At 40.0% G+C, this 27870-nt stretch overlaps 1 protein-coding gene across 1 annotated transcript in view; it reads left to right on the forward strand.

Annotated features, from left to right (window-relative positions):
- AP1G1 (adaptor related protein complex 1 subunit gamma 1) overlaps window positions 1-26633 on the forward strand; it is a gene marked incomplete at its 5' end in the record, with an annotated part of 80010 nt that extends 53377 nt beyond the window's left edge. Inside the window, 12 exon segments of the mRNA NM_001133262.1 lie at window positions 1972-2112; window positions 4254-4308; window positions 7819-7941; window positions 8164-8253; window positions 9781-9908; window positions 11466-11570; window positions 12544-12685; window positions 12888-13014; window positions 18785-18892; window positions 19024-19184; window positions 23384-23482; window positions 25015-26633. Coding sequence (NP_001126734.1) covers window positions 1972-2112; window positions 4254-4308; window positions 7819-7941; window positions 8164-8253; window positions 9781-9908; window positions 11466-11570; window positions 12544-12685; window positions 12888-13014; window positions 18785-18892; window positions 19024-19184; window positions 23384-23482; window positions 25015-25116 — 1381 coding nt within the window. The 3' untranslated portion in view covers window positions 25117-26633.
- Window positions 26634-27870: the final 1237 nt, after the last annotated feature.

Here is a 27870-nt window from a genome sequence, read left to right on the forward strand (position 1 = left end):
TTTATTGATGGTGAGTTCCTTTGATTTGCACAGAACAGGTACAAATAAAAGGTGCTAAGTGCTTGAGCAATCTAAAGATAAGACCTAAACTTAATAACACCAAATTTTATATAGTGCTTTGCAAAAGATTTTATAAGTACCTTCTCAGTGGGTTCTCAGAGCAAGCCAATGAGAGAGCCTAAGCAACTACTTCTATCCCTAACTAACAGATTAGCTAAAATTCGGTCCCACGGGGATCAAATAACTTAACCTAAACCTTAATCCTTGTAAGGGGCAGTCTTGGGAATAGATATTAGCCTTCTGACTCTTTTTGTGTTGTTTCTCTCTAGCTCATTACTGGGCTGTGAATTTCAAAAAAAGTGAAACCTGTGTCTCTTTGACAGGATATATAACAGTAAGAGCTTAGACTCTGGAGCCAGACTGCCTCATTTCATTTTCTGACTCTGCCTTTAATAGACTGGGTCAAATTGCTTAAACGTTCAGTGCCTCAATTGCCTCATAAGTAAAATGCAGATAGAAGGGCAACCACTTCATAGGGTTATGCAGGATAAATTGAATTAATATATGTAAATTACATAAGCACCCTATAAAAGTTATTATATCTAAGGATTGAATTTTTTTGCTACTTATATGTTAGCTAAGATGAAAGTATCCCCTACTCGTTAATTTTTTTTTTTTTTTTTTGGGAGACGGAGTCTTGTGTCGCTCAGGCTGGAGTGTGGTGGCGCGATCTCGGCTCACTGCAACTTCCGTCTCCTGAGTTCAAGCGATTCTCCTGTCTCAGCCTCTCAAGTACCTGGGATTATAGGCGCCTGCCAACACACCCGGCTAATTTTTATATTTTTAGTAGAGACAGGGTTTTGCCATATTGGCTAGGTTGGTCTCGAACTCCTGACCTCAGGTGATCTGCCCGCCTTGGCCTCCCAAAGTGCTGGGATTACAGGCGTGAGCCACTGTGCCCAGCCTAAATTGTTACTTTTGAAAGTCAGTGTACGTACAGTGTTTGATATTATTGACCAAGTATGGAAAGATGCATATAGCAACCTTACAGCTTTTACATGTTAAACATTCCTATTTTTAACTTCATTGCCAACTTTGAATAGGCAGTTATAGAAACTCTTATTTGTCCTCATAGCACATGCCACTTTTTTTTCCCTTCTCATGGCCCTCATTTTCCCTTTGAATTTTTTTTTTTTTTTTTTTTGAGACAGAGTCTCGCTCTGTTGCCGAGGCTGGAGTGCCTCGCCTCACTGCAATCTCTGTCTCCTGGGTTCGAGCAGTTCTCCTACCTCAGCCTCGCTAGTAGCTGGGACTACAGGTGCCCACCACCATGCCCAGCTAATTTTTGTATTTTTAGTACAGAAGTGCTTTCACCATGTTGGCCATGCTGGTCTCAAACTCCTGACCTCAGGTGATTCGCCCGCCTTGGCCTCCCAAAGTGGTGAGAAAACAGGTGTGAGCCACCACGCCCGGCCTTGAATTTGTTTTTAATTTGAATTTTCTGCATACCTTTTGACATAAACTATATTACATCATGTTTGGACAGAGTGGGGTGTAATAAAAGTAGAATATGGTTACTTAACATGTCACATTTTTAAGGAATGAAGCAGATAGGTATTATTATTGGGTAATACATTTGTTGCCCCTCTTTTTGAGACTCTCAGGTATTCCAATTTCCACCTTTGTAGAACAGCCTGTTGAACCCAAGCTGCATGTTTGGACATTAGTGGTATATCTCGTAGAGACTTTTGAAGAAGAATATTGCATAAAGATTAAAAATATCAAAACTAACTTTGATTACATAAGAATACATCTCCTTGGTTATTTTGTGTGCAAAGATTGGGATCACAAGATCGTGCAAAGATGTTAGCACATCTGGCAGTACTTGGTGTTCACAGAGTGCATACCTGGGTCTTTGTTTCGTTTCCACTATAAATTTCTTAACTGTTTTTAATTTTTCCCTTCTGCAAGGCGTGCAATGGAATTGAGTTTTGCCCTGGTAAATGGGAATAATATCCGAGGCATGATGAAAGAATTACTTTATTTTCTGGATTCGTGTGAGCCAGAATTTAAAGCAGACTGTGCATCTGGAATCTTTCTTGCTGCAGAAAAGTAAGAATTAATTTTTACCTTTATTGGTAAAGTCTGCTTGGAACTTTTGGAAGTGTCTTTAAAACATGGGGAGGGGGCTGGGCACGGTGGCACACACCTGCAGTCTCAGCAGTTTGGGAGGCCGAGGCAGGCGGATCATGAAGTCAGGAGTTCGAGACCAGCCTGGCCAACATAGTGAAATCCTGTCTCCACTAAAAATACAAAAATTTGTTGGGCCTGGTGGCATGCGCCTGTAGTCCCAGCTACTCGGCAGGCTGAGGCAGGAGAATCACTTGAACCTGGGAGGTGGAGGTTGCAGTGAGCCGAGATTATGCCACTGCACTCCAGCCTAGGTGACAGAGCAAGACTCCATCTCAAAAACAAAACAAAAAAAAAATGGGGAAACTACTGTAAATATGTTTAAAACACATAACATTTATTTCAAACTCTCAATTATAAATTAGCTTGGAGAAGGCTATTATAGCCAGCATTTAAATACGCTGAGACCAAAAAAATTTCACACTTTTATGAAATCTTCTCCTTTATCTGTTATTTAACCTCTCATCTATGATGCTGGTTTTTTTTGTCTTGGGTTTTTTTGAGACAGGGTCTCACTTTGTCACCTAGGCTGGAGTGCAGTGGCACAATCTCAGCTCACTGCAACCTTGACCTCCCAGGTTCAGGGGATCCTCCTGCCTCAGCCCCCCCAAGTAGCTGGGACCATAGGCTTACGCCACCATACCCTGCTAATTTCTGGGGGTTTTTTTTTGGGTTTTTTTTGTTTTTTTTTTGTAGAGATGGGGTTTCGATATGTTGTCCAGGCTAGTCTCGAACTCCTGGACTCAAGCGATTCGCCTGCCTCAGCCTCCCAAAGTGCTAGGATTACAAGCATCAGCCACCACACCTGGCCTATGATGCTGTTTTAATAAAGGGAATAGAATAGTTACAGCATCTGAATTGCAGCTCTATGCAGAATTTTGAGGAAGTACCTTATGATTTTAGTAGTACAGCTATTCTTTCTCTTCTTTCTACTCTGAATTTAAGGAAACAAGTTTTTAGTCCTAATGTTGTTGTCTTGGTCTGAAAGCAGTCCCTTTTCTTCTTTCTTCTTTATCGTCTCCTGCCCTGACTGAATGATTCATTTTCTCTGAAACTGAAAATAAATCTCATTTCTCAGCTTAGCAACTCTTATTGCAATCTTATGGGAAAATCTGAGTTTGACTATGTACCCTCTTTTTTTTTTTTCTTTAATTTTAGAAACGGAGTCTTGCTCTGTCACCCAGGCTGGAGGGCAGTGGCCCAGTTGTAGCTTACTGCAGCCTGGACTTCTGGGCTTAAGCCATCCTTCTGCCTCAGCCTCCTGAGTAGCTGTGACTATAGGTGCAAATCATCATGTGCCACTAATCTTTTATTTTTATTTTGTAGAGATGGGGTCTTGCTATGTTGCCCAGGTTTGTGTGGAACTCCTGGCCTCAAGCACTCCTTCCTCCTTGGCCTCCCAAAGTACTGGGATTATAGGCATGAGCCACTGAAGTCAGTTGGCTGTATACCTTTTTATCACTCTTCGAAATGGCATTTGCTGCTAGATTTGAAGTTGAAATGTTTCCAGATATGTTCACTTATCCAGGGAACCTAGAAAAGACTGTAGGACAGGATTTTCTTTTCTTTTCTTTTCCTTTCTTTTCCTTTCCTTCCTTCCTTTCTTTCCCTCTTTTTCTTTTCTTTTCTTTCTTTTCTTTCTCTCTCTTTCTTTCTTTCCTTCCTTCCTTCCTTCCTTCTTTCCTTCCTTCTTTCTTCTTTCCTTCTTTCTTTGCTTCTCTTTCTTCCCTTTCTTTTCTTTCTTCTCTTTCTTTTCTTTATTTTCTTTCTCACTGTAGCCTCAACCTCCCAGGCTCAGGCAATCCTCCCACCTCAACCTCCCAGAGTAGCTGAAGTACTGGCACCCACCACCACACCCAGCTAATTTTTGTATTTTTTGGTGAGATGGAGTTTCACCATGTTGCCCAGGCTGGTCTCGAACTCCTGAGCTCAGGCGATCTCCCACCTCGGCCTCCCAAAATGCTGGAATGACAGGTGTGAGTCAACCTGCTTGGGCAGGATTAAGTCACTGAAAACAGTATATTTTACTGGTTCCAAGTGTCCCTTTCCATTGTTTTTTTCAGGTATGCACCTTCCAAACGATGGCATATAGACACAATTATGCGTGTTTTGACAACGGTAAGTAGCTTTTTTCAGACAGCATATACGAAGTGCTGGGATATACTGATGTTATCATGAAGTTTATGTTCTAGTCAGGGAGGTAAGAAATTCACAAGTAAACAGGTAACATTAATGTCAGTTAGGAATAAATGCCATGAAGAAAAACCTAAAGCAGCATGGAGGAATATAATGATGGCAGGATAAGGTGGGATATAGGGCAACTTGCCAAGTGTTTTAGATTAGAGTTAGTCAGGGAGGTCTCTCAAAGGAGATAACATTTGAGTAGAGACCTAAGAGACATGAGGTGCAAACCATGCAGAGACCATACAGAGGGAACACTAAGTGCACAGACCTGAGGTAGGAACAAGCAGCAGGAAGGCAAGTGAAGCCATAAAGTGAGAGAGGCAGAGAATGGTAGGATGGATGTCAGAGACATAAGCGGGGCCGGACTATGTAGGCCTCATGGGAGCTTGCATTTTATTTTGAATATGTTAGGAAGCCATTGCGGGGTTTTGAATGGCTACAGTTACTCAGGATTTGAAATCCTGTTTTGGATGGGATCCTTTCTTTGGCATTCTTGCAGAAATTAAGGGTTTCTGTGTTTATTATTCAATTAGTAGGCAAGGATTAGGTATTTAAGAGTAAAAATGAAAGTGCAGTGACATGTAAAGAAAACCATTTCCATCTAATTAAGGCACTAGAAGTAGATACTGTAAAGGAAAAGTCACAAATTTAACCATATTAAAATTAAAAAATTGAATAACGAAAAGGGGAACAGTCTACGATTTAAAAGGCAAATTAACAACTGGGGAAAACATTAACATATGACAGCATATTAATATATTTAATCTATGAAACAACTGGGGAAAACATTAACATATGACAGCATATTAATATATTTATGAATAATTTACAATTAATAGGAAATACCACTCTAATGGAATAATTGGTATTTGAGCCAGCAATTCATGAAGAAAGAAATGGCTAATTAACATTTGAAAAAATTTTCTTATTAAAGAAAGTAAAAGTGAGGTATCATTTTTCACATTTCATATTTTTTAATCTACTTCCCAGTGTTAGAAAATAGAGAAACAGGCAGTACTCTTCACTTTATGGAGTATAGGATGATGCCATCTTTTTACTGTGCAGTTTGGTAGCATGTAGGAAAAACCTTAAATTGTACCTTTGATTCATTAATTCAATTTTTAGGACTTTAGCCTGAAAAAATAATAGGACAAGTACACAAAAATATGTATGTAAAAGTATTCATCCTAATCTTGTTTATAGTAGGAGAAAACCGGAAACAACTAGTAGTCCCCAAATGGGGATTAAGTAAATTATGAAACATCTGTAGGGAGAGAATGATATTGAAATTATGACTTATATGTATTTGTTGACTTATGAAATTATGACTTATATGTATATGTATTTGTTGCTGTGGAATTGTCTCTGGGGCATACTCATTTTTTAGTTTACTTACAATGAATTAACTTGGTAAAAGGTTAAAAGTTAATAAATTTGATTAACAAGGGGAAAAATTATAATCTAACAAAATGTAATTAACATAATGATGAACAGAACATGTTTTCCTAGTTTTCATGAGGCTCAAAAGAAGGGAGAAATTAACACTCCTGAAGGAAAGTGTTTATAAGAATTCAAAAGCTTTTTTTTTTGTGCCCCTGATTTTATTTTTCTAACTGACTTGTGTTCTCTTATGATCATGTGATTTGTTTTCTTTAGCCTGTTAGGTGCTGGGTTACATTGATATTTGAATGCCTAACCAGCCTTACATACCTGGAATACGTGGTCAGGGTATATTATTATTTTTATAAATTTGTTGGGTTTGGTTTGCTAATATTTTGTCGAGTATTTTTATATGTATATTCATGAGAGAGATTGGCCTATAGTTGTCTCTTATAATGTTGTTTTTGACCCATGTGTTATTTAGAAGTTTGTTCTTTCAATCTGCAAATATTTTGGAATTTTTTTGCAGCTGTCTTTGTGTTGCAGATTTCTAGTTTAATTCTGTGTGGTCTAAGAACATACTCTGTATGATTTATGTTCTTTGAAATTTGTTAAGATATTTTTTATTACCCAAAATGTGGTCTTTCTTGGTTCAGTGTAAGTTTGAGAAAAATGTGTATTCTGCTGCTGTTGAATGAAGTAGTCTTATTATACAAGCCCATCATTAGATCACCCTGATGCTTTCGTGTATTTAATGCACTCTGCTTTAGGGAAGGATGTAAATAAACTAAACTGCAAATTACCTGCTTTTTACCTTCTCACCTTTCCTTTTGATCATTTTCCCAGAATTCTTCCTCTGTCTTTGTGTTTCTTAACAGGAGTGACCTGATAAAACCCTGATCACCTGGCTGTTTTTTTTTTTTTCTTTTTTTTCCTTTCCAAAATACACATGGTTAGGACTGGTCTCAGTCTTACAGATTAAATCTATTGTTCTATTTAGGAATGGGAGATTGACCAAGGTTGGGTGATAAAGTTTTAAACCTTTACATTATTATTATCATTGTTGGTAGTGATGGAGTCTTGCTGTGTGGCCCAGGCTTGTGTCAAACTCCTGGCTTCAAGCAATCCTCTTGCTTCAGCCTCCCAAAGTGCTGGGATTACAGGTGTGAGCCACTGTGTCCAGCCTTCCTTTTAATTTGGACAAAGAGAAATTTTTTTTTTTTTTTTTTTTTTTTTTTTGAGATGGAGTCTCACTCTGTCGCGCAGGCTTTAGTGCAGTGGTGTGAACTCGGCTCACTGCAAGCTCTGCCTCCCGGGTTCACGCCATTCTGCTGTCTCAGCCTCCTGAGTAGCTGGGACTACAGGCACCCACCACACGCCCGGCTAATTTTTTGTATTTTTAGTAGAGATGGGGTTTCATCATGTTAGCCAGGATGGTCTCGATCTCCTGACCTTGTGATCCGCCCACCTTGGCCTCCCAAAGTACTGGGATTACAGGCGTGAGCCACCGCACCCGGCCTTTGGACAAAGAGAAAAATTTTAAAAATAAAATAAAATTTAAAAATTTAACATATTTAAATAAGACTTTGAAGTTTGAGCTGTTATGAACCTGAGAATTGGAACCAAATTTATCTTTGAGGGTGTTTTGTGGTATTCTTCTTTTAAAAACAATAGTAATGGCTGGGCGCAGTGGCACATGCCTGTAATCCCAGCACTTTGGGAGGCCGAGGCACGTGGATCATATGAGGTCAGGAGTTCGAGATCAGCCTGACCAACATGGTGAAACCCCATCTCTACTAAAAATAGAAAAAATTAGCCGGGCGTGGTGGCTTGTACCTGTAGTCCCAGCTACTTGGGAGGCTGAGGCATGAGAATCGCTTGAACCTGGGAGGTGGAGGTTGCAGTGAGCCAAGATCGCGCTATTGCACTCCAGCCTGGGTGACAGAGCGAGACTCTGTCTCAGAAAAAGAAAGAAAGGAAAAAACACACAGTAATAATAATAGCTAACACTTGTTATCATCATTGCTGTGTTTTCTAGGGGTAATTGTCTGCATTTCCTTTTAGGCAGGAAGTTATGTTCGTGATGATGCAGTCCCCAATTTAATCCAGCTAATAACTAATAGTGTGGAGATGCATGCCTATACTGTCCAGCGCCTGTACAAAGCAATTCTTGGTGATTATTCTCAAGTAAGTACTTCCTTCAGCTATTTTAGGGGTAATTTTACCCTCAATGTTTCTGGTATGTTTTTCTTCTTTTTTTTCCCCCTCCTCTCTCCCCTTTGGTATGTCTTTATTTCTAACACTCTAGATATGCACAGTTTTGATCTTTATTATGAGATGACCTATGATTTGCATTAAATAACTGGAAAAATTGAAGTTCTTGAGAAATGTTGACTTTTCTTTTCACAGCAACCTTTGGTACAGGTGGCTGCATGGTGTATAGGTGAATATGGTGATCTTCTTGTATCTGGCCAGTGTGAAGAGGAAGAGCCTATTCAGGTACTCCTTGTCACTCTTGGTTAAATGGGGGAAAATAGTGGTTTTGGTTATAGGAGAGTAGTGTTTAATGGGGAGTTGAGGTTGAGTCCTTGAAAACTTTTTAGGCCAGGCGTGGTGGCTCATGCCTATAATCCCAGCGCTTTGGGAGGCTGAGATGGGAGCATTGCTTGAGCCCAGGAGTTTGAGACCAGCCTGGGCAACATGGTGAAACTCTGTCTCTACAAAAGACACAAATATTAGCCAGGTATGATGGTGTCTAGTCCCAGCTACTCAGGAGTGAGACCCTGTCTCAAAAAAATTTAAAAAATACCCAACTTTTTAAAGAAGCAAACAAGAATTATATTGGAAAACCTGCCATTTTTTGAGATGGAACTTATTGAGCCATTGTGAGGTTTGTTTTTTTTTTTTTTTTTTTTTTTTTTTTTTTTTTTTAAGAGAGAGTCTCACTCTGTCACCCAAGTTGGAGTGCCGTGGCGGGATCACAATTCACTGCAGCCTTGATCTCCTGGGTTTCAAGCGATCTTCCTACCTCAGCCTCCTGAGTAGCTGGGACTATAGGCATGCACCACCATGCCTGGCTAATTTATTCTACTTTTTGTAGAGACAGGGTTTCACCGTGTTGCCCAGGCTGGTCTTGAACTCCTGGACTCAAGCAATCTGCCTGCCTTGGCCTCTCAAAGTGTTGGGATTAACAGGCGTTGCTGGGCGTGGTGGCTCACGCCTGTAATCCCAGCATTTTGGGAGGCCAAGGCGGATGGATCATGGGGTCAGGAGAATGAGACCATCCTGGCTAACACAGTGAAACCCCATCTCTACTAAAAAATAGAAAAAATTGGCTGGGCGTGGTGGCAGGCGCCTGTAGTCCCAGCTACTAGGGAGGCTGAGGCAGGAGAATGGCGTGAACCTGGGAGGTGGAGCTTGCAGTGAGCCAAGATTGCACCACTGCACTCCAGCCTGGGCGACAGAGCCAGACTCCGTCTCAAAAAACAAAAAACAAAAAAACAAAAAAAACAGGTGTGAGCTACTTTGCTTGGCCCCGTTGTGAGATTTTAAAACCACTTTAGGCCCAAGTCCCTGTCCTAGTGGACTGAATTACTGTTTCTCTTACCCTCTGGCTGGTAAACAAGAAGAAATGAGACATATATCCATGTTCTTATTTGCACATTAAAGGACTGGCTTTAAAAGGGAAAATTGTGGCAACAACACTTGAACTCTGTGTGTTTTTCTTTTCTTCTTCTGTTTCTGCCACTTGAAGCTCTAATATTGCCTCTCAGCCCCAGTGGTCATTTTTCACTCTTTTTACCCCCACCTGCTCTGGTTGATAGAACCAGAGCACTTTTTTTACCCCCACCTACTCTGGGTGATAGAACAGCTTGGACAGTTACTCTGGCAAAGCACAGGTTGAGTTAGAGGCTTTTGTAATGGTAGGATTGTCTTTCTGGCTGCATCCCCTGACTTGATATCAGATTTAGATGCTTAATCATGCTACTCATTCTTCATCGTCTTCTTTTTCCTCCTCCTCCTCAGGTAACAGAGGATGAAGTGTTGGATATTTTAGAAAGTGTCCTAATCTCTAATATGTCCACCTCTGTGACACGAGGTTATGCCCTCACTGCCATTATGAAGCTTTCCACTCGATTCACTTGTACTGTAAAGTGAGTATTGAAGAAACATAGGGTGAACAGGTTGTTTTGTAATTAAAAAACAAAAAAAACCCCAAAAACTTATCATGGAAAATTTCAAGCATAGACAAAAGTAGAGAGAATAATAACACAAATTTGCATTACTTATTTCTCCACAGTCACAGTGATCAATTCATGGTTAATCTTCATTCATCAGTACTTTGTTCCCTCTCATTCTTTTACTCCCCTGTGGATTATTTTGAAGCAAAAAAGTTTAGGGGGTTTTGTTTGTTTGTTTGTTGAGACAGGGTCTTGCTCTCTTACCCAGGATGGGGTGCAGTGGTGCCATCATATTTTACTGCAACCTTGAACTCCTGGGCTTAAGGGATCTTCCTGTCTCAGCCTCCAGAGGAGCTGGGACTATAAGTGCACACCATCGTGCCTGGCTAATTTTTACATTTTTTTGTAGAGAAAGTGTTTCGTTTGTTTGCCCAGGCTGGTCTCAAACTCCTGGGCTCAAGTGATCCTCCTGCCCTGACCTCCCAAAGTGCAGGGATTACAGATGTGACCCACTCCACCTGGCCTAAAAGTTAACGTTTTTAGAATGAGATTTCTAATACCTTTTTTTTTTTTTTTTTTAAGTTGAGAATCTACTTCCCCACATAAAGGTTTTGGTTTATTTGTATTTTATATTTCATTTTATTTTATGACAGAGTCTTGCTCTGTTGCCCAGGCTGGAGTGCAGTGGCATACAATCTCGGCTCACTGCAATCTCCACCTCCAGGGTTCAAGCAATTCTCCTGCCTCAGCCTCCTGAGTAGCTGGGATTACAGGCGCGCACCACCATGCCTGGCTAATTTTTGTATTTTTTGGTGGAGATGGGGTTTCACCATTTTGGCCAGACTGGTCTCGAACTCCTGACCTTGTAATCTGGCCAAGGTTTTGATTTATTATATTTTGACAAGTCTTAATAGGAATAAAATCATGAATGTTTTGGTGATTAAATCTTTTAATTCTCCTCTTTGCTTTTTTGAATAAAGTAGATTCTCAGGTCACTTTCCCACCCAAGCATATTTAAGGCAAACTTAGTTCTTGTAGTCTGCTTCACTTTTAAATGTGAAGTCTTATAAAAAGTGGTATTGAATTACTTTTAAAATTCTGAACTGGAAGAATTTGGGGTCAACATTTTGATGCTCTGACCCTTTTGTAGATTAAAAATTATTTTAAAATTATCAAAGAAGAGAATGAACAGTACAAATTTCTTTCGTGGCAAAGTAATAGTTGGTACTTTTGTCTAGCAAAGTTTAGGGAGTGGCATATATATATATATGTTTTTTCCACACCATCATTGCTGCAGAATGGGGATGGCATATTTAACAGACAAAAATCTAGTGTTACAATGAGAATAGTATGTGAATGTCAGATAAATGGGTGAAAATAAAGTGTTTTGTTTTTGAAAAATTATATAAATTAAGAAAAAATGAGTATTTCAGTATTTTAACCAGAAAATTCTGGCTTATTAAACATTATCTCTGGTTATTTGTGAATTTTCTTTTGGGTATTTTATTTTGTTTGTCATTTTATCTATAGCCGAATTAAGAAAGTGGTTTCCATCTATGGAAGCAGCATTGATGTGGAACTCCAGCAGAGGGCAGTAGAATATAATGCACTTTTCAAGAAATATGACCACATGAGGTGAGCGAAAGAAACTAAGCAATGCGTGTATCTCTTAGCATCCTGACTAAATTGTCATGGTAATCCATAAAGAAGATTCATTGCTTGTGCTTTATTAATTGGTCCTCATATCCCTATTTAGTTCTAATTGCTTGGCTGCTTCTGTTTTGTCCATCTTCTATTCTGCCTAGTCTCTAAAGAAATAAATTAACTCCCTTTCATTCCACCTCCAAGCCTTACACTTTTTTTGGTATGGAAAGTTTGCTTTATTTTCTATTTTATTTAGTTAAGAAGTGGGAGGCCGGGCATGGTGGCTCACGCCTGTAATCCCAGCACTTTGGAAGGCCGAGGTGGGCAGATCACGAGGGCAAGAGATCGAGGCCATCCTGGCCAACATGGTGAAACTCCGTGTCTACTAAAAATACAAAAAAATTAGTTGGGCATGGTGGCGCATGCCTGTATTCCCAGCTACTGGGGAGGCTGAGGCAGGAGAATCATTTGAACCTGGGAGGCGGATGTTGCAGTGAGCCAAGATCATGCCACTGCACTCCAGCCTGGCGACAGAGCAAGACTCTGTCTCAAAAAAAAAGAAGTGGGAGTTGTATTTTTTCAAGACAAATAATCTCATTCAAATTCTTTTACTGTTAACATTCTAATGTTTGGGTCATCTTTTTTTCTTCTATTATGCAGTATCTTCTTGACTGTTAATACCTATGGATTTACCTTTCTTTCATCTCAATCTCTCTACCACTGAAATATATGCTTTGGGATTTAGCTGGGCAGTCTGTTTATTCAAGATTTTTTTTGTCTGCCCTTAATCCAGCCAGGAATTTAGGTCATGTATTCTTGTAATCTACCTTCTATTTTAGTGTGTGTGTTGGATGGGGAGGGGAGATAGATCTCCACGCTTGGGCTCAACATAGTTAATGGTGATTATTTTGGGTAGGGAATCTAGGTTAACTGCCTAGAATTTAACCACTTCAGATTGTTCTAGGTCTGCCCTACTTGAGAGAATGCCTGTCATGGAAAAAGTGACCACAAATGGCCCTACTGAGATTGTGCAGACAAATGGAGAGACAGAACCAGCTCCACTAGAGACCAAACCGCCACCCTCTGGGCCACAGCCCACCAGCCAGGTAGCCAGCCTTTCACTTGCTCATCTGGGGCTTCTTACGATTTTATAGTCCCTTACAGCTTGTCTCTTAGCTGAGTCCCTTTAATGTTCCTGGGTTGGTTGATGATTTCCTTCCTTATTATTACATATTGAAAGAGCTTTGCATTAGATGTATACTAGACAAATCAAATAATAATGAATTGAGGTGTTGTTACCTTGTTTAGGCCAATGATTTATTGGATTTGTTGGGAGGAAATGACATAACACCTGTTATTCCAACTGCACCTACAAGCAAACCATCTTCTGCTGGTGGAGAACTTCTTGATTTGCTGGGAGACATCAACCTTACAGGTGAGGCCAGTCTGGAGCTATTTAATACCTGGGAAAAGATAGAGGCCTCAGGGAAAAACTAAACTGAACTCAGACTTTCCAGCATGTGAATCATTTGAAGATGGGAGAGGCTAAATCAGAAGCAAGAGTCAAATCTTCACAATATCCGGGTTATATGTTGTCATGCTAATGCTCTAAAGATAATTTATAGGGATTTCTTAAAGGCAAACTTCTAATTTTGGGTGAATAAATTATTCATAGTGTTTTAAGATAGAAACAACTTTCCCTGGCTGGGCGCAGTGGCTCATGCCTGTAATCCCAGCACTTTGGGAGGCAGAGGCAGGCAGATCGCCTGAGGTCAGGAGTTCTAGACCAGCCTGGCCAACATGGTGAAACGCCATCTCTACTAAAAATACAACAATTAGCTGGGTGAAGTGGTGCATGCCTATAATCCCAGCTAGTCCGGAGGCTGAGGCAGGAGAATCGCTTGAACCTGAGAGACGGAGGTTGCAGTGAGCCAAGATCGTGCCACTGTGTACTGCAGCCTGGATGACAGAGCAAGACTCTGTCTCCAAAAAAAAAAAAAACACTTTCTCTTTCAAGCTCAAAAAATATATCCCATATCACCTTTGCTTTTAGTGTCCCAAGACATGACTTCTTCTTGGTTCCTTCCCACTCATGGTTAGTTTTCAGTAGCTGTGGCCATTTGTGGAGAGATGTTAACCTGCTACTTACCTCTTACCTTACTTCCCTTCCACACTTTCTATAATTAAAGCAACTGAAGGGCAATCACTCATAATATTCAAACATAACTTTTCATTTGGGAATATTTTTTCTTTTGTTCATATATACCAGTCATTTGTAATTGACCTGTTCAGCAATATGATAAACCCAAGTCCAGTACAACTTTTATTTTTATTTTGAGGTGGAGTCTCGCTCTGTTGCACAGGCTGGAGTGCAGTGGCACGATCTCGACTCACTGCAACCTCCGCCTCCCGGGTTCAAGCGATTCTTCTGCCTCACCCTCCTGAGTAGCTGGGATCACAGGCACGCACCACCATGCCCTGGCAAATTTTCGTATTTTTAGTACAGATGGGGTTTTTCCATGTTGGTCAGGCTGGTCCTGAACTCCTGACCTCATGATCCCTCTGCCTCAGCCTCCCAAAGTGCTGGGATTACAGGCGTGAGCCACTTGGCCTGGCCTTTTTTTTTTTTTTGAGACAGAGTCTTACTCTGTCACCCAGGCTGGAGTGCAGTAGCATGATCTTGGCTCACTGCAGCCTCTGCCACCTGGGTTCAAGCAGGTCTCCTGCCTCAGCCTCCTGAGTAGCTGGGATTACAGGTGCCTGCTATTGCACCTGGCTAATTTTTGTAGTTTTAGTAGAGACAGGGTTTCACCATGTAGGCCAGGCTGGTCCCGACCTCATGATCCACCCGCCTCAGCCTCCCAAAGTGCTGGGATTACAGGTGTGAGCCACCACGCCTGGCCTACAACTTCTATCCTAAATTGCAGTGTAAAGTATAGCTGAAAGATTAAAGTGTCTTTTTTTTTTTTTTTTTTTTGAGACAGAGTCTCACTCTGTCAGCCAGGCTAGAGTGCAGTGGGATTATCTCAGCTCACTTCAACCTCTGCCTCCTAGGTTCAAGCGAGCCTCCTGCCTCAGCCTCCTGAATAGCTGGGATTATAGGTCAATGCCACCATGCCCGGGTAATTTTTTGTATTTTTAGTAGAGACAGGGTTTTGCCGTCTTCAAGAGGATAATGAAGAGTTAAAGCATACATGACCTTGAGTAAAAAATAGACACAGGATAACAAGTTGGATGGTTAGTTAAGCTCATTCATTCCCACAGGCTGATTTTTTTTCCTAATACAGTGGAGTCACAGAGTATAGGATTTATGTCTGTGTCTTAACAAAATTTCACAATGTTACTTGTCATGTACTTATGAATCATTTACAAATGGTCAATTTCAAATCCTCAAATGTCAAAGCTGTACTGGATAACTGGCAAAGAAAAAACAACCCCATAGTTAAACCATAGCATATACTTCACCTAATATGTTAGTATTTCCATGTTAGTATATAGCCTTCATAATTATAATTTTAGGTGACTAATACTTTATCAACAAATTTGCTCTGTTTACTCAGTTCCTTAGTATTGGGTAGTTTGGCTTTTCTTTTTTTTTGAAATGGAATTTTGCTTTGTTGTCCAGGCTGGAGTGCAACAGCACGATCTCGGCTCACTGCAACCTCTGCTTCCCGGGTTCAAGTGATTCTCCTGCCTCAGCCTCCCGAGTAGCTGGGATTTATAGGCACGTGCCACCATGCCCAGCTAATTTTTGTATTTTTTTAGTAGAGATGGGGTTTCACCATGTTGGCCAGGCTGGTCTTGAACTCCTGACCTCAGATGATCCTCCCGCCTTGGCCTCCCAAAGTGCTGGGATTACAGGCATGAGTCACCGCACCCGGCCAGTATGGGGTATTTTGTTTCTAGATTTTTCTTACCTAGCGGCCTCAACAAATATTACATCAATTTGATCTTATTTTAGATTAATTTCTTAGACCAAGTGACTTAGTCTTTCTGAATCTGGTTAAAATTAGGATGATTAATACTTACTCCATAAGATATTTGTGAGGCCCATTGACCTATTCAGTGCATGATACATAGTAGGCACTTGGTAAATATTATTTACCTTTTCCTCAATTTATATGTTTAACCGCACAGTCATAAGCATTGTGTATTATCATTTTAAAAAGCCCTATTGGGTGAAAATTTGGTCCTATTATATTTATTTTTATTATTATTTTTTAAATTTTGTAGCCCTCTGCCAGGCTTGGTCAGCAGAGAGAGGCCCTATTATTTTTTGATCACGGAGAATGTTTAATATTTATTCACATATTTGTATTATAGATGAGGTTCTTTTCTGAACATTCTTATTGTATCCTTAGCTCATTTATTGTGGAGTCTTTTCTTTTTGTTCCTACTGTCTTGTTTTCCTAGTGTTATATGTTAAAACAAAATGATAAAATGTTAAAAAGTCTGAGTTTTCTTTCCTTATTCATAATGTGTTTTAAAGATGTTTTTCCACTTTTTACATTAAGTTTTAAAATTTTGAATTCTAGATTTCTTAATTTATCATTACAGTTTTACCCCATTATATAGAAATTTAAGTCAGTAGAAATTCAGAAATAGATTTAACATGTGTTTTTAAAGGGTTTGGAGCAGTAAGTTTCTGCTCTTCTCCTAAACTACCTTGCTATACTTTTACAGGAGAAAGAAAAGTGAAAATTTGAGGGAGTTGGAGACCTATATGCTGCCTGTATCTTGAGTAGCCTCTGATTTTCCATGAGAACACATTTCTAAAATTGTTTTGAAAATGGGAATTGGGGGAAATTTTCTCGATTTGATTTTTTAGACTAGGAAAACTGTATGAATATTTGCCTACTTCATTGATAATGTGCTGGACTGCACAAATGGTGTTTGCATTTATTTTAGCTTCTTGTGCTTGCTTAGCCATCTGTATTTCTGTTTTCTTTGCTAATTTTTAATGTGTCATTTACTTTTTTTTGTTTTTGAGATGGTGTCTTGCTCTGTCACGCAGGCTGGAGTGCAATGGTATGATCTTGGCTCACTGCAACCTTTGCCTCCCAGATTCAAGCGATTCTCCTGCCTTAGCCTCCCAAGTGGCTGGGACTATAGGCGCGTGCCACCACACCCGGCTAATTTTTGTATTTTTAGTAGAGATGGGGTTTTGCTGTGTTGGCCAGGCTGGTCTCAAACTCCTGACCTCAGGTGATCCACCCACCTCGGCCTCCCAAAGTGCTGGGATTACAGGCATGAGCCATCGCGCCCAGCCTGTCATTTACTTTTCTAGTGTTCTTCAGTATCTTTTTCCCCCTCATTCTTGCTGTCAATTTCTTAAAAAAAGATGACATTCTAGCCTTCCTTTATTTCATTGTGATAGTTCTTTTTTTTAAATGGCATATTTTCAGTTAATTTCACAAGTAGTTTGAAATCTATTTAAATATAAAATAAATTCTCTTAATTTTGCTGAATTTTCTTATGCTTCTTCTTCGAATCTTGATATCCCTCATGTTCTATGAATTATCTTCTATTGTATGATTGTCAAGTTGTTCTTATTTGGAAAGATTAAATAAGAATGGTAATCTGTTTCTTTTTCCCACCCCACTTTATACCACCCCTCACAGGGTGCGTGTGTGTGTGTTAAAATTTTATTATACAGCATTTAACATCTACAAAATTTAATGAATGTTTTGATCTACCTAGTTTGTAAAATAAAATATTAAGAGGGTTGATGTTCTTTGTGTATTTCCCTCTCGTCCCATTTCTTTTTGATTCCAGACATAACTACTGTCTATCCTAAAGTAGTGTTTAACATTGGTGTTTGCCATTCCCGTGCATTTCTTGATATAGTACGTAGTATTTGCCAATTTTTACCTTTTTAGACATGGTATCCAACTGAATGTGTTCTTTTTTGCACCTTTTTTTGCTAAACACTTTAATTGTGAGAATGAGTTATGAATAATCCATGTTAAGTGTATTTCTAGTGAATTCACTTTTTACTGTTGTACATGTGTAGTATTTTAGTATATCAATATATCAGTTTACTTATTCATTATCAAGATGACAGACATTTTGGTTGTTTCCAGTATTTCACCATTAGGAGTGTTCCTGCTATGAATGCTTTTGGATGTATCTCCCAGTGAACACATGCAAGGATTAATTAAAAGCATTCCTAAGAAGGGGTAATCGGTTCTCAACTGGGGAAGATTTTGCCCTCCAGAGGTTGGCAGTGTCTGAAGATATTTTTGGTTGTTACAGCTGGGAGGATGCTACCGTCTAATGCATAAAAGCCCAGGGGTGCTACTTAATATCTTACAATAAACAAGGCAGCCCCCTACAACAAAGAATTAGGAAGCCTAAAAGCTATTACTGTCAAGGTTGAGAAACCTCAGTTTAAGGATATAACCAGATTACTCTCTAGATTGGTTGTGCCAGTTTACCTTCCTATAGCAGAGCTTAAATTTTCCCATTGTTCCATCTTCTTGCCAACATCTGGAATTATCAGACATTGAAATTTTCACCATTCTGATAGACATGAGGTAGTATCTCACTATAATTTTAAATTCCACTTCCATCATTACTGGTAAAATTGAGCATCTTTTAGTAAGATTCCCTTTTCATTCAGGTTTCCTCTTTTGTGACTTGCGTGTTTTTATATCTTGACACTTTTAAATTGGGTTTTCCATTTCTTATTGGTTTATAGAAGACAGTTATGGTTTGGATACTTATCCATTCGTTACTGTATAGCAAACATTTTCTCCTGTCTGTGGGCTCTCTCTCTATACTTTTTTTTTTTTTTGCGACAGAGTCTCGTTCTGTCCCCCAGGCTGGAGTACAGTGGTGCAAGCTCACTACAGCCTCAACTTTCCAGGCTCCAGTGATCCTCCCACTGCAGTCTCCCAAGTAGCTGAGACAACAGGCGCACACCACCATGCCTGGCTAATTTTTGTATTTTTTTTTTTTGTAGAGACAGGGTCTCGCCGTGTTGCTCAGACTGTACTTTTTCTTACGGTATTTTTTAATAAACAGAAGTTGCTCGTTTTAAAGTACTTGAGTTTTTAGTTCTTTCTCTTTGTGGTCTATGCTTTTTGCATCTTGTTTAAGGAATCTTTTCCTTAACCTGAGACCGCAGTAATTTTCCCTGTAATTTCTTGGTAAGCTTTGTCATGCCACCTAAGGTTAACTTTCAGTTAAAATATTTCCTTTAGGTGCTCCAGCTGCTGCTCCTGCCCCTGCCTCAGTCCCACAGATATCCCAGCCCCCCTTCTTGTTGGATGGTCTCTCATCACAGCCTCTCTTCAATGATATTGCTGCAGGTATGATGACTGTTGTTACCATCATTACATGGAGCACTGAGTAATGAAAGGTGGTTATTAAGAAAAAGAAGTAATAATTCTGCAAGCATTAGGCTGACTACAATAAGACTTATCTTCCTGTACTTTCTCAGGCATCCCCTCCATCACAGCATACAGTAAGAATGGCTTGAAGATAGAATTCACCTTTGAACGGTCAAATACCAACCCCAGTGTAACAGTGATAACGATACAGGCCTCCAACAGCACAGAGCTAGATATGACGGACTTTGTTTTCCAAGCTGCAGTACCAAAGGTACTAAAATGTCTTCTTTAGATGTTTCCTTTGATTAAAGATTGGCTGGTTTTTTTTTTTTTCATGTGTTTGGTAAAGGATTTGTTTTAATGTTTACAGATTAAATTTGCAGACTTAATTCAAACTAACAATAATGTAACATGGTTCATGGAAGCGTATCATTTTTAGTGAATAATTTTTACCAGGTTACAAGTATTCTGATGGTTAGTATTGTGGGATAAAGAAAAACAATTCTAATAGTAGTGAGAGCAGAATTCTACGAGGTGATCAGTTAATGCTGAGGGCATTGAGGATAGGTTAGGCTTTAGTAATACAGTGTTAAAGACCTAAAAACATAAAATATTGCATAGGATTAAAGTTAAGTAAGATGAGAGACTTTGTCTATCTGGTATTATCTTCTAGTTAACCAGATCAGAATTACAATTTTTTGTCTGTTGATACATAAGTGAGAGAAACATTCCTCCTTCATTAACATCCAATTTATTATAGATATAGTAACTGTTTTTGTGAATCAAGGTTTGGTTTACACCAAATTTTAGTTTAAGGATATTTATGTTCATTTTTGAATAGGGAAAAATCTTGAGGCCGGGTGCAGTGGCTCACGGCTGTAATCCCAGTACTTTGGGAGGCTGAGGCAGGCAGATCACTTGAGATCAGGAGTTCGAGAGCCTGGCCAACGTGGTGAAACTCTCATCTCTGCTAAAAGTACAAAAAAAAAAAAAAATTAGCCGGGCGTGGTGGCAGGTTCCTCTAATCCCAGCTACCCGGGAGGCTGATGAGGCAGGAGAATCGCTTGAACCCAGGATGCTGAGGATGCAGTGAGCTCAGATTATGCCGCTGCACTCTAGCCTGGGTGACAGAGCGAGACTCCATCTCAAAACAAACAAACAAAGAGTTCTGAATAAAGAAAAGTTGAGAATGAGGAGTGGGTAGTTTTTCTTAAAAAGATGAGACAGTATTTTAGGCTGCTATCTGGTCTTTATTGGTACTCAGTTCTGCTCTTATAGTACAGAAACAGCTGTAGATGACATGTAAATGAATGAACATAGCTCTGTTCCAATAAAATGTTATTTGCAAAATCAGATGTTGTGGCCAGTGGGCTATAGTTTGCCAACCACTGGTTTAGACTAAGCTAACCTAATCTTGGGAGTGGCATGTGAAATATGGCATTTAGACATTCCGACAACACACTTTTGGAAATTGAGGATGTTTTCTTTGTTTATGGGTACTGTTGACTTTGCAGTCTTTTTTTTTATTTTTCCCCATCCTCTGACGCTCATGCAACCTTCTTTGCTTACACTTTGTAGGAGCCAGAATAATTTAGATGTTTAAGAAGCAGTTAGCTGGACACGGTGTCTCACACCTGTAATCCCAGCAATTTGGGAGGCTGAGGCGGGTGGATCGCTTGAGCTCAGGAGTTTGAGACCAGCCTGAGCAACATGGTGAAACCCCATCTTTACCAAAAATAAAAAAAATTAGCCAGGTGCAATGGTGTGTGCCTGTGGTCCCAGCTACTCAGGAGGCTGAGGTGGGAGACTCACTTGAACCCAGGAGGTGGAAGTTGCAGTGAGCCAAGATCATGCCACTGCACTTTAGCCTGGGTGATAGAGTGAGACACTGTCCCAAAAAAAAAAAGAAAAAAAGGGGAGCAGTAGTGTCAAGTGGTGAAAGACCACTAATGAACTCTAGAGCCATTCTGTTTGGATTTTAGTAGTAGTTGTATGACATGAAGAAAGTCACTGAACCTCTATGCCTCATTGTCTTCATTTGCAAAGAGGGTGGTGATAATGATAGCCACTTCCTAAGGTTGCTTAAAGGAATAAATAAGTTTTTTGAATCAGGCACTGTTTGAAGCACTTTTCATCTGTTCAGTGCTCAGTATATTTAGTTTCTTCAACTTAGGTTTTATACTTGTTACTTTAGGCTGCTGCTCTAGTGACTTATCACCTCTGCTATTAAAACATGACTTATTTTTGGTGCTGTACAGTGCAGCATGATAATGTATTTTCAACTTAAAATGTCATATTTTGCTGGGCGCGGTGGCTCACGCCTGTAATCCCAGCACTTTGGGAGGCCGAGGCGGGCGGATCATGAGGTCAGGAGATTGAGACCATCCTGGCTAACACGGTGAAACCCTGTCTCTAATAAAAATTAAAAAAAAAAAAAAAATTAGCCAGGCATGGTGGCGGGCACCTGTAGTCTCAGCTACTTGGGAGGCTGAGGCAGGAGAATGGCGTGAGCCCGGAAGGTGGAGCTTGCAGTGAGCCGAGATCGCCCCACTGGACTCCAGCCTGGGCAACAGAGCAAGACTCGTCTCAAAAAATAAATAAATAAATAAGTAAATAAAAAATAAATTAGCTGGGCGTGGTGGCGGGCGCCTGTAGTCCCAGCTACTCCAGAGGCTGAGGCAGGAGAATGGCGTGAACCTGGGAGGTGGAGCTTGAAGTGAGCCGAGATCGCACCACTGCACTCCAGCCTGGGTGACAGAGCAAGACTCCGTCTAAAAAAAAAAAAAAGTCATATTTTATAGGTTCTACTATGTACTATTTTCGTGTTTTAATGTTTCTAAAATTAGGGTACATTTAAAAATTGGTATCTTGTCATAATTCAATGGGCAGCATGTTTTCTATCTCAGTGGTACATAAAATAATGGTGTGAATTACAATTGGTGGTATCTTACATTTAATGAAATATGGTAGTAATGAATAATACTTTAGCTTACATAATTTTAATGTGGCAGAATTATGAATAAGGCCATATTATATATATATATATTTTTTTTTTTTAATTTTTTTTTGAGATGGAGTCTCACTCTGTCGCCCAGGCAACCTCCACCTCCTGGGTTCAAGCAAATCTCTTGCCTCAGCCTCCTGAGTAGCTGGGATTACAGGCATGCGCCACCATACCCGGCTAATTTTTGTATTTTTAGTAGAGATGAGGTTTCGCCATGTTGACCAGATTAATCTAGATCTCCTGACCTCAGGTGATCTGCCCGCCTCGGCCTCCCAAAGTGCTGGGAACACTGTGCCCAGCCCCCAGTGTAATGTATCTCTACATTGAGAGTGAATCTTCACTCTTGTAACTTTTGGCCCTAGAGAAGACTAGTGTCTCTCTCTCTCTCTTAAATATTTTAGAAGTTTAATCTACTTTTAGGAAAGATTTTCAAATTCTAGTTCATAGAATAGCTACGTAGTACAGTATGGTTTACCTAGCTTGCCCTATATAGCACTTTTTTTTTTTTTTTCGAGACGGAGTCTTGCTCTGTTGCCCAGGCTGGAGTGCAGTGGCATAGTCTCGGCTCACCACGACCTCCGCCTCCTGGGTTCAAGCAATTCTCCTGCCTCAGCCTCCCGAGTAGCTGGGACTACAGGCATGTGCCACCATGCCCAGCTAATTTTTGTATTTTTAGTAGAGACGGGGTTTCACTGTGTTGGCCAGGCTGGTCTCGAACTCCTGACCTTGTGATCCGCTTGCCTTGAGCTCCCAAAGTGCTGGGATTACAGGCTTGAGCCACCACACCCAGCCAGCACTTTCATCTCTTATTTCTATAAGTAAGCAAATAAACCCTACCAGCATTCAACAAATTAATAGTGATTGGCTTATCTAGGTCTTTTGCTGTATAGGCTGGTTCTGCAAGTCTTTCTGTTCCTTCTGTCATGTGGAGAGGAGGCTCTGACACATTATAGATTATGCAGCCTTTAAAAAACAAAAGTTCAAGTCTCTGTGTCCCAGTCATCCAATCACACAAAAGCCTAAAAGCTTATAGTTGGTGACCAGTATGTTGGTTTGCTATTTTTGGGAAGCTTTTCTTTTGGTTTCTTTCTGGCTGTTTTTTAAGCCAAAAGCACCCATATTTTACTTGCATAGTTGATCAGTTACTATTAAGTGAAGTTGCCAGAACAAGAATTGGTCAGCTTTTGAAAAGAGGTAGGCTAGAATTCCTTCTGCCAGAAAGGAGAACGTGGTTTATTGCTAGTTGTCATGATCAAAGAACCAAACAGTGGATTTTTACAAATACCACAGTGAGTCAGCTCACGTGCTGTGAATTCCTGATATCTAGAAAACAAGTATTAGGCAAAACTTAGTAGTAGTGAAATCTGTTGCTTGACCCATCATCTGGGTGTCTAAATGTTTTCTGGTATCTCTGACCTAGCATTGTGTATTTCTTTTTCTGAAGAGTGCCCTTTGTTCCCCCCTAGACATTCCAGCTGCAGCTCTTGTCTCCTAGCAGCAGCATTGTCCCAGCATTTAACACAGGGACCATCACACAAGTCATTAAAGTTCTGAACCCTCAGAAGGTGAGTAGCACATTTGTAGCCAATATCTGAGCCGAAGTGTAAGCATATTTCCTGAAATAAAATTCTGCTTTGTTTCTTTAGGTTTTTCTGACTCATAGTTAGAGAAGAGATCAATGAAAATGCCTGGTCTAACTTCCTTGCTCTTTTGTAAATAACAAATGGAACCCAGAGACATCAGGTGGCTTAGTGGTATCTTATTAAAATGCAACTTCAAAAAAAGCTAGATTAAAGGTCTAGTTTTTGGGGGTAGGGGAGAAGCTTAGACATTTTAATTTATACACAAGTTGAAATCTGAGGTAAGAGCATTTGTTGAAACCAAATACCTACATTTACTGCTATGGTTATTAAGTATAGAAAAATAGAGGCATTTTAAATGAAGCAGCCAAATGAAAAATAGCTCTAGAAACTGAAATTAAGCAATATTTTTATTATCTCTTCTCAAAGAAATAAGCTCACCTTAATAGTAATCAATTGGTTTTCAAACAGTTTTTGAAAATGGTTCAGAGAATTTCTTTAATAGAGCTCTACTAGTTGCTCATAAATAACAGTATACTTTCTTTCTCTTGTAACACTTGCCTTTCCTCTGCTATTCACTATATTTTGAGCATCTGCCTCTATAGTACAAGCACAAATTCCTTTGACCATCTGATACAGAGAGTAAAAAATTTCTTAGTGCATTTGTATTTGAAATCTGCCATATAAAAAGTATCTAATTGAGTTCTCTTAAAACTACTGCTGTTACCTGTGAGTTAAGTCATTTTTTAAAATTTTATGCTTTAGGAACAAAAGGTCATGTTCACATTTACTGTAGGTTTTTCAGATAAAGCAACAGTATATCTGAATGGAGAGCATACGATGAGTATATGTTCACCTCTTTTTTTAAGAGACTTGGATACAAGGTTTGAATCTTTTTGAAAAGGACTCAGCAAAATGTTACTAGGAGAATGCTCCATGGTGGCTCACGCCTGTAATGCCAGCACTTTAGGAGGCTGAGGCGGGCGTATTACCTGAGGTCAGGAGTTCAAGACCAGCCTGGCCAACATGGTGAAACCCCGTCTGTACTAAAAATAAAAATATTAGCCTGGTGTGGCGGTGAACGCCTGCAACCCCGGCTTCTCTGGAGGCTGAGGCAGGAGAACTGCTTGAACCCGGGAGGCGGGGGTTGCAGTGAGCCAAGATTGTGCCACTGCACTCCAGCCTGGGCAATAAGAGCAAAACCCTGTTTCAAAAAAAAGAAAAAAAAAAAAAGAAAAAATGCTCCCAAGGGGTTCTGTCCTTTTAATGCAGTTCAAGGATTAAAGCTAACCACGTGTTCTGGAGATGCGCTTTCTCTACTTGGTGGCATGACATTGTTAGCTTCTTGGCTCAAGCCTAGAGTACTGGGTGTTTTTTGTTGTTGCTTACCTGTCATTCTTAACAGACAGCTTTGCTTTAAGTTCTGACCTCTAAGATTAAAAGTCTATTTGTGGACTAGACAGATTCTGGAGATTTCATTTCAATATATAATTTGCACTTCTCTTTTCCTCTTATAGCAACAGCTGCGAATGCGGATCAAGCTTACATATAATCACAAGGGCTCAGCAATGCAAGATCTAGCAGAGGTGAACAACTTTCCCCCTCAGTCCTGGCAATGAGGGTTTGGCACCATTCTCATTCTTTATCCCACTCAATCAAAGGAACTCTGGGAAGGAGGTTGTGATTGCTGGCAAGTCCCCCCCAACTGTACCATGGGCATGAGGAGCTGAAGAGAACTGCGGAGGAGGATTTTCCTAAAGTTACTGCTGACCTTGAAGCATTGTTAAAGACTAATGTCCTCTCCTCCACTGTTGAGGCTGGCTGCTTCTGGAGGCTACTTTGCACTCTTCCTCTTCTTCTCCTTTTTCCGCACTTCTCCACCCCTCCCACATTTACAGCCAGAATCAACATTCCCTGGGCCCCTGAAGAAATAAGCAGCTGGTCTGGAGGAGAGGACTGCAATCCATGGCGAAAAAACACTCACTTTGTCTCTTGCAGCAAAGAGTTACCCCTTCTTTCTACTGTTGTTTCTCTGTGGACTGGGCAAGGTGGGGTATTTATTCCTCACTAGCTGGGTTACCATCTTCAGGCACTTTTAACATCTGGCATTCGGAATGGAAATGTAATAATGGACATTAGGGAGCCCTGCCTTTTTCTACTGGTTCCCCCAATGTTTGAAAGAGGCATTAGGCTCCTGGTAGCCTTTTCTGTGCATTGCTGTATACACACAGACACACACATGTATGTTTGTTATCAAGAACTGGTCAGACCTTGCGAGTTTATTTGTAAACACTGGACAGATGGAGTTAAAAAGAGCTTTTGTTGAGATTTGGCATGAAGGATATGGTGCTCTATTTGTAATAGAAACTTCCAAGGCTCTTCCAGCTCCCCTTTCTCTCCATTCTTTAGGTGTAGTCATGAATAGTCTCCATGATTTGCAAAATTGATTCCCTTTAAAGTGCAAAATGGTCACCTTCTAAAAGATATATTCATAGTTATTAATGACCCTATTCCCACCACAAATTTTAAAGTGCTCCTAAGCCCATAACTTCCCTGTTTGAACTATGGTAATGGGTGGAAGAGGAGTTCACCAGTTTTAAAGATCAGACTCTCTATCAAAAGTACCTTTGCCCTTAGGAAGAGTGAGTATTGGAGTCATCTTATCTATTACTCCAAACCTCCCTTTTTATTTCTTGAGCCTGGCTTGGACCTTGGCATTCCATTTGAATTCCTTCTAACTGGAACATTTGTGTTGTATCTGTAACACTGGCACTGAAATAAAGACCACACGGTTAAAGAAATCTTTCCATATTGTACTTTATGGTGTTGGAGTGAAGCCTTGTAGCTTCCGTACCCCTATGTCAGAGGAGGTCTTATGGACACCATAGGGTAGGAATAGCCTTTCCTCAGTCTGAGAAATTGGTCTCTTTTAAAAGACGAATCTCATGAATATTCACATCAAAGACTTGAGCTTTTTAAACTAGTGAGAGTGCCAAGTGCTTTTTAGAAAGGACCCATGCGTTATCAAACTTTGAAATTGAGTTGCTGGAATGAAGTAGAGGTGACTCTCTCTGTGGTACACATTGAATGTACTATGTATGTTCAAGTATTCAGGCGCCATGTCTTATATACTGAAGAAAGAAAAAGTGAGGCCCACCTTGCTCTTACAATGTTTGCAATTGTTACTGTATTGAATACAGTATAATGACTACTACGGCTTCAATCTTAAACCTGGAAACAAATATCCCTTTTTTCCCCCCGCTTCATTTCACCAAGCCTTTACTTAAAATCTTCAGTGTCTTGTCAAATCTAGCTCTGTATCAGATGCTGGACTATTCCTAACATTTGACAAACTGGAGTTGAACTAAAGGCTCCACAGGGGAAAGTTTCTGGTCTTACTAGTGTGTATGAGCAAGATCTGCTAAAACTTACTCCACTGGGTAAATGGTTGACTGAGTCAAGAACAGGATATTATCTCCTGCATAGTTTTCAGTAATGTAAGTGTGGACTAGTGCATATTTCAGACAACTGCTCTGCCTGTGCAATGAAAAATAGCCTTTAAGGGTTTCTTTGCAGACTGATTTCATTGGATGGATACTTAATGCTGTGAAACATGATAGGATTAACATAATGTTGGTGGATTTCTTGAATAGAATTTGTCTTAACATTCCTCTTTGTGTAGAGGCTTTATTTTCTCTCTTATATTTGTAGCTAACCAGCTCAGGTTTTTTTATTTGAACTGGGTTGAATCTCTGAAGAAATCTGTTCCAAGACCATGCTATAAAGACACTGTCAGCTAATGGAGCTGGGAAGGGTGTACTCTGCTGACAGAGCATTTCCTTGGGTGATCATAGTTTTGAGGTAGAGTTTATGATCATTCATAGCTTTGTCTAGAAGGAGTAAAATATCATGGCCTTAACACAAAGGGTGCTGCGTAGAATATGAATTGATTTTGGAATCCGAACACAAGCACCATACTGAAGGACTAGCAGCCAAATAACTGCCTAGGATACTGATGGTTGTGAAGACTGTTTCAAATGATTGGATCTTTGAAAGCTTCAGCGTGCCTTAGTTTCTAGGATCAGAATTAGTTTTCCTCTCACTTGGCCTTGCAGCTAAATGGAGAAATGTTTCAATTTCTTTGAATACTTGCACATTTCAATAATTCCTTTCCCGATTGCAACCACTCAAGGGGGAGCAAATTTGGATGGATTTACAACTTCAGAGGCATTGTGAGGAAAGAGCATTTTCCAAGGCTGTCTTGATAACCCTGGGGTGATAAGCAGTGATCCCTCACACACTTACTTTGACAATTTCACATGCACTTGTACCTCATTATTTCCCTCTTCAAGAGTCAATTCTATTCTAGTCTG

The sequence above is a fragment of the Pongo abelii genome, chromosome 18, assembly GCF_028885655.2.
Source record: "Pongo abelii isolate AG06213 chromosome 18, NHGRI_mPonAbe1-v2.0_pri, whole genome shotgun sequence".
Lineage (NCBI taxonomy): Eukaryota > Metazoa > Chordata > Mammalia > Primates > Hominidae > Pongo > Pongo abelii.